At 44.1% G+C, this 7,358-nt stretch overlaps 1 protein-coding gene across 1 annotated transcript in view; it reads right to left on the bottom strand.

Annotated features, from left to right (window-relative positions):
* AXDND1 (axonemal dynein light chain domain containing 1) overlaps positions 6,143-7,358 on the bottom strand; it is a 72,460-nt gene continuing 71,244 nt past the window's right edge. The window contains exon 26 of the mRNA XM_018060656.1: positions 6,143-6,406. Coding sequence (XP_017916145.1) covers positions 6,342-6,406 — 65 coding nt within the window. The 3' untranslated portion in view covers positions 6,143-6,341. The remainder of the gene's footprint in view (positions 6,407-7,358) is intronic.

The following is a 7,358-nucleotide window of genomic DNA, read 5'->3' as shown; positions in this document are numbered from 1 at the left end:
AAAACTACACATTCTCACCAATCCTACTAACTTAGGATTTCAGCCAAGCAATCTATCTTCCCAAGGTTACACTGGACGTATTAGATGACTTTAAAACATATTCCTACACCATGCCAAATTAATTTATTGATAGAGCAATCTGCTTATAAGTTTGCTAATTATTGAGACTATAACTTTCAATTTTGTTTCAAAAGACTGTTTCATCCAATTCTTAAAAATGTTTCCATATCTTCTTATTAAAAGTCTTTCCAGTCCTTCCTCCCAAAGATCATACTAGTTTGTGGAGGAGTGGCAGTGCTGAACATCATGGATTGTGCCACCTCTGCTGGAGGAAATGCAGGATTCTGAAGCCAGAGGAGCAAGAAAAGTTCTAAACCATGCAGAAGTGCCAAAATACAAAGTGTGGAATCCAAATGGCTGTCAAATCCAAGTGAGCCAAAGGCAGCTAACAAAAATTGCCAGAACCAGGAATATGATGCCAGAGAGGCATCAGTCACTGATGAAGCAGTGATAGGATGAGACTTGGAGTGGGGTGGGAGGGAAGCTTCTGGTGATTTCCTAGAATAGCTAATATATTTGGGCTTGCAGTGTGCTTTTGTGGCCCAGCTAGGGCACGGTCATAGATGGTCCACCTCCCATTTAAAGGACCAGTGGCAATTAGAGCCTCCTTGAAGCAGGAAGTATTTCTCATGACCACTGCCCATACCCATCCAAGTGTACTGGTTACTGGAGTTAAGGTGGCATCAAGGATAGCTGGCCACTTTTTGCCCCATACAGATGGTTCCTAATTTCAGGGTGGCAAATGTTGGCATGAGCAATGAAGGAGGTGGTAAGATCATGCTTGTTCAAGCATAACCAGAGGCAGGAATAGAACAATAAGTGAATGCCAGGGTAATAATGCAATGATGGCTTTTAGGACTCTTAATAATTCCTTAGAGCATGGTTCTTTTTGTCAATGGCAGATTTGTCTATATATCTGGGGAATGCCATTGGTTGGTCTCCTCTGATGTCTGTCTCGAGTCAACATTTAAATTGTTCACTGCCTTGCAGAGGGTACCTTCCAGGTCTTCTTGAGTGATCTATGGCATCTTTAGGTATTAACCAACTTTTAGTTAGGGTAGGAGGGCTTGATGGGAAGGAATAATGGGGATAAGCTGCTATGAAACTGTTCTCGGGGAAAGGGCACAATGAGTCAAAGGCAAATTCTTCAGGGACTACTTAGAGAGCTGACAGGGCTATCCACAAGGTCTCAGCAGGAGAAGTCTTCTCCTGAGGCCCAGGTGCTACATTCCAACTGTTGCTGATCTTGAAATGATAGTAGAGGACAAGCTGGACAATAGGATCCAAAACTAGGATACATAGTAGGGAACAGTTTTTCTCTGGAAATTTACTTTAGTGTTAACAGAGTAGCAGTGTCTTAGTTCAGGCTGTTCCAACAGAATACCACAGATGGCGGCTTATAAACCACAGGAGTTTATTTCTTACAGTTCTGGAGTCTGGGAAGCACAAGATGGAGATAACAGCTTATACAAGTCAATATCAAAAACACAGGTCATCCTAAGGGGGCTTAGCAGGGCTTCCTTGGAACTTCAAGGGCAACCCCTACATCACCTAGAACTCTGCAGTTTGGACTCCTCTGTATCTGGGAGCGTGGTAGGTCATTCCACCAACGTTTCTGCGTTCCACATCCTTGGGGACCCTGTCTGGATGATAGAGTAAATATGTTCCTCCTCGTTAGATTGCTCCTGGTTGCTGCGAGGCTCTTTGGCAGAGTCTATCGGGACTGTGAAGGTTCTGATGTCCTCTAGAATTTTGATTTGCGTGTCAGTGCATTTACACAGTATTTGAGCTGAACAGTATGTAGAGAATGTAGAAGTCAAATCCTTTTGAAGAGGGTTCATCAACAGCACTTCTAGTTTTTTCTGAGCTTGGAGGGAAAGTAGCACTGTTAACTGATAGCTTGGACTCTGCTGTCAGATACACCAGATTTGATCCCGACTCTATAACTTACTAGATGTTTAACCTTGGACATGCAACTTATCCGGACATGAATGGGCATAACAGTAGAAACCACCTCACAAAGTTGTTGTGACTAAACATAGTAATTCGTATGCAATGCTTAGCCCAGTGCTTATAAACTAGGTAAGTACTCAATAAATCATGACTATTATTATTTTTCTGATTTTAGCCCAGTAGATCTCAATGACAGTGATTGGGTCCATCCAAATAGGAGCCTGGCCCCTAATACAGGTTGTCCCCATGCTTCAAAGTTAGCCCCCAATGGCCAGGAACTCATGTCCCCACAGTGGTTGTTTTTGGATAAAACCAGCTTAAGAATCTGCATATGAGGTCTCCTGTATTAGAATCCCCCCACCCTGAAATACTTCAAGCATTTGTTTCAAAGGTGTAGAGCTCTTTTTTATGAAAGCAATGCAAAAGCTAGACAGAAGAGAGGAGTTTCTCTTGATTAGCAATAGTTTCAGCCATAAATCAGACATGCTTTTCCTTCTTACCTTGGTTTGATTATTTGGGTGACCAGAGTGGAAAATGGGAGATGGATTAATAGCTGTATCTTATAAACTCTAGGATCTGCTGGACATCTGAGATGGAAATATACTGTCTGCCCAAAAGCACTTTGCCTTGGTGAGACAGATGATGGGAACTGTTACTCTCACCTTTAGACTTTCAGAAGTTTTCTCACAGCTGGCATAGAGGTAGCCTAAGATCAGGGGCTCATGGGACCCAACCCCTGCAAGTACAGGAGGATGGTCTCCATACAAAAGCCACTGCAATCCAAAAAGATGTGCAGGAGCCCTTTCATCAGCCATTCTAGAACCACAGGAACACTGTCCAGGCCAATGGCACCGCTGTGTACTGGGATTGTTTAGGAACCTCTGGAAGGCTGCCTTCACTGGTCTTGCTCTTAGATGCCCCATCTTAGACAAGTTGCACCATCCACAAAGCCCTGCTTCTTGAAAACCTGTGCATGGCAGAGCTCATTTTTGAGGCCGGGGGATTAGTGGGCTTGCTCAACAGTCCTGAATAGGAGACTGTCTTGCGGCTGTGGCAGACTTGGCTGGAATGAACTGTCTGTTATTCAGAGTAGAAGTGCTGATGAACTCCAGACACTCAGCCTCAGGCTCAGAGAGCAAGCACCCCCAGTTTTTGAAGAAAGCAGGCCCTAGGCCACAAGACTACGACAGTTACGCTCCTAATTTCAGAGCAGCTCCTTTGCTTTCTGTGGGAAAATGCTTGCTCATAGGTGGCAGGCTTATTTGGAAATCCAGAAGTGGGTACAAGGTGCTCTAGATTTGGGGCCCTCAAACAGAATTTTCAGCAGTCTTTGAAAGTAAAATGCAAAATGTAGGTTACCCAGGCAACATCTGAGTCATTGATCTCCGGCTGGGAAAGGCCAAAAACAAGAGGAAAGACTAGCCAATGTGTACCAGAAAGTACCGACAAGTTCAAGTGGGTAGAACCTTAGTGCAGAACCAGAACTCTTGGGAGAGAGTTGCACAGTGCCCATGTATGTGGGGTAGGTCTGGGTGTGTGGTGAAGAGCCAGGCCTGGTAGACTGGGGACTTGCTCACCAAACTTCCTGAGGTCCCTACGACACCACCACCTCGGCTCCCTAGGGATGTGGAACATGTCACCACTGAGACTGGGACACTGAGGAGTGTGATGAGCCCCATCCGGTCAGCACAGCTTTGTCTGAACAGCTGAGCACAGAATGGGTGGTCTCCTTTGTCACAAGCACAGGAGCCTCACTGCCAGAAAAACAGAGTTAGAGCTCCTCCCTCCACTCTGCTCAGGGGACCACCTCAGGGTCATCTTGAGAAGGGACAGCAGTGTTTCAAGGACTACCTAAAATTTCTCCCAAGTCAGCTACTTGGGAAAGTGAAGACGCCCAAGACAACTTTCAGAAAGCCGTAGTGCAGAGGCCTTCTCTGTAGAATACTTTTTTTAAAAAAACCACCAAATGTTCATTACACCTTCCTACCACCAGCCTGATTTTATCTGGGTATTTCCTTTTCCTGTAACTGTGTTCTGCCTCAATGAAACAGAAGAGCCAGGGGTCCTTCCTTCCCTTTTAAGAAGCTAGAGAGATCCCTTACATCTTCTCACCATCCCTGGTACATCCATGGGTGGTTTGTGACTACAAGGTGGCCTTTCTCCCTCATGGGACTTTAAGAATAATACAAGGATGGAAAAAATGACTGGAGTTCAATTGGTGGTAGCAACTGGGTGAGATGGTGAAGCAAATTTTGCTTCTGATCTAAACTGCCTGATCCTATCTTATTCTTAGCCTGGTTCTTTAAGACTTTCCTTCAATCCTTCAATTTGAGCCCTCCAACATGCTTTCAAATAAATTATTCTTTCTTTTGGGGTTTGCAAGAATGGGTTTTTGTGACTCACAACCAAGCCATCCCAACTAGGTACCCAACATCTCATTCTAATGGTAGTGGCATCCAGCATCACTCTGACCTTTAAGACAGCCTTCCACCTAATGGAGCTGACACATTCTGAGGGGCCAGACCCTTGTGTTCAGGCACGGGGGCTGATGATTTCTATGAAAATGACCACTCATTCCTACAAAGCAGGGAATTAATTTTTTTCAAGTGTTCTATAATTTCACCAAAAAACCTCAGTTTGCTAGAATCATTCAAGAATCTATCTAGGAAAGTGAAAAGGTGGGGCTGGCTCTGCCCTACCAAGTGGTACCTAGAAGTGTGAGCCAGTAGCTTGATCTGTGGCTTTCAGGTGGGCCATGTGCCTAGTCAATTGTCTGAAGAATTTCATGTTTTCTTTCCCCAGAATTAAGGAGTCATCCAGTAGGCCTAGATTCACCCCAAGCAATTTTGAAACCCACCCAAGCACTTTGGTATGTGTGGGTCAAGGCAGGCCTGACCAGGGGTTGGGCTTAAACAGAGCTGAGGACTCTGCAGTCAGAAGGTTTCTGAGGCTTAAAGGAACAGACAAAATCCTACAATTCTAGGAGATAAATCCAAAGGAACAGCAAAGATGTGGAACCAAAGCAGGTCAAGAAATCTCAGAGGTCTGGAGCCAGGGGGAGATAAAACAAATGCAAGAGAGCCGAGAAGTGAGGTAGGAGAGACTCCTTGCTGAGTGACCAGCCAGATGTCCACTTGTCATTTGCAACATACTTTTGAAGCTTGGTCCATCTCTAATGCCAAGATGCATCCAGGGTCATGAACAGAGCAGACAATGAGGCAATAAAAGTGAAAAATGGAGATTCTGGGTGAATCTTCAATAACATTGGCCCCTGTGAAGGAAGCCATCTGAGCAATGGCCTGGTGGCCCATCACCATTGTTGGACAATCCAGACACAGAGCCAGCAAGCTGGGGTCTCTGACAGCAATTAGCTCTGAGGTCTTGGGGAGCTTTCGCCCATTTGGGGCCTCAATTTCATCTTCTGAGAAATGAGGGGGTAAACTGTCTCTCTTCCACCTACTTTGCAGGGTTATTGTGAAGACCAGATAAATCTTAAGAATGGCTGGAGTAAGGGTCTTCCCTCCTGGCTCAGTGAAATATTCACCTGCCAATGCAGGAGATACAGATTTGATCCCTAGTCTGGGAAGATCCCACATGCTGAGGAGCAACTAAGCCTGTGTACCACAGCTATTGAGCCTGTGCTCAGGAGTCCGGGAACCGCAACCACTGAGCCCATACGCTGCAACTACTGAAGCTCCCACACCCTACAGCCCTTGCTTCACAAGAGACACCACAATGGTGAGAAACCTGTGCAGCTAAAGCGTAACCCCCACTCACCTCAAGTAGAGAATAGCCCACACAACAATGAAGACCCAGCACAACCAAAAATAAATGAAATTATTTAAAAAGAAGAGAAGACAAAAAATTATTTAAAAAGAAGAAAACAATAATTTTAAAATTATTTTAAAAGAATTCTTTCTTATTTTCTGAAATAAGAAATCTGAAAATGCTGCAGAAAACTAACAGTGTTATCAGGATCCCCTTTTTTAAACTGAAAAAAAAGTAATGCTTTTTATTTGCCATTCTCCTCTGCAGAGTTCAAAGTCCTCAGAAAGCATAATTTTCTTGACAGAAGCTGACACTTTTCATAGACTTCCACTGGGAAATCAACTGAAGAGGCTAGAAAACCTTTACACAAACCATTTTTAATTTTGGAAATAAGCTAACTGATTGATTGCCTAGAGCCATCACTGTGACTTTTAAAGAGAAGATGCTCCTGAGTTGTCTGCTGCAAAGGGAGTCCCGTCAGTTGAGCCACACTGTCAGTTCAAAAGTGCACAGATATCTGGGATGGCTGTGGTGTGGTGTAGCCCAGCATCCTGTGGTTGCTATTTGGGTTTCGTCTTGGATTTAGTCCGGAGTTTGGATTTAGAACCCTCCTTGCGCTGTATCTCTGAAAAGACCAAAACAATTATTGTAGTAATAATACCTTATATTAAGGACTTTCGATTTTACAAAGCATTTTAAAAATTCTGTCTGCATGAGTAAGCCCCAAGCGACAAACCATGTGCCCAAAATTTGACTCCACATTAGTTACTGGGATTGAGAATGTATGTTCTCAAAGTTTATAGGTAATGAGGATAGAAGAGAAAGAAGAATATTTCTTCCTTCCTTCCTTCCAGTACATACCCCAAACTTAGTAGGGAAAATTTTTCAAATAGAGCTGGGTGTCCAGAACCCTCCCATATCCGTGGCTGTACCCCTGTTGTGTCTCTTGGTCCCTGTTCCCTCCAGTCTCTCATGCACAGATCCTACACAAGCCTGCTGTCTCTGACTGCACCATGAAACGAAGCTTCTCAGTTGTTTGGAATCCTTCTGACTGGCTGCAGCCATCTGCCTCCCGCATTCAACGGTCCTCTTGTTCACACCCTGTCTTGTCCCCATTCCTTATCACAGGCCTCACTTTGATCAGAGGCTAAGCCACATTCATCTTTGTAAACACCAAGCTCCATTCCTTTCTTCATCAATAACTCAGAACACAGTGATTTGCTATTAAAAATAATGACATAAAAATAAATGTCTTCCTACTCCATCCAAATCTTCTCCTTACTCAGCATTCACAAGGCTCATTCCTTCACTGTATGATTTTCCATTCCTTCACTGAACAACGATTAGGAGAGAAGAGATCTCCCTGCACTAACTCATAAAATATGACCCAGTATGTTCCATATGCATGTCAGATTGCTCCAAGGTATCTGCATGTTTTTTTGTTTTTTTTAAGGAGCTACCTGCTAACTCTAAGGAATGCCTAACTTGTGGATTTTTCAGAGAAATGTTTAGGTCACTTGCATGGCATGGGGATTGCCTTGCTTAGCAGCCTGTTCCCCTAAGCTTTGCAAGGCTTC

Source organism: Capra hircus, chromosome 16 (genome assembly GCF_001704415.2).
Source record: "Capra hircus breed San Clemente chromosome 16, ASM170441v1, whole genome shotgun sequence".
NCBI lineage: Eukaryota > Metazoa > Chordata > Mammalia > Artiodactyla > Bovidae > Capra > Capra hircus.
Note: the sequence above shows the minus strand (reverse complement) of the source record. Positions and strands in the feature narration are given on the sequence as shown.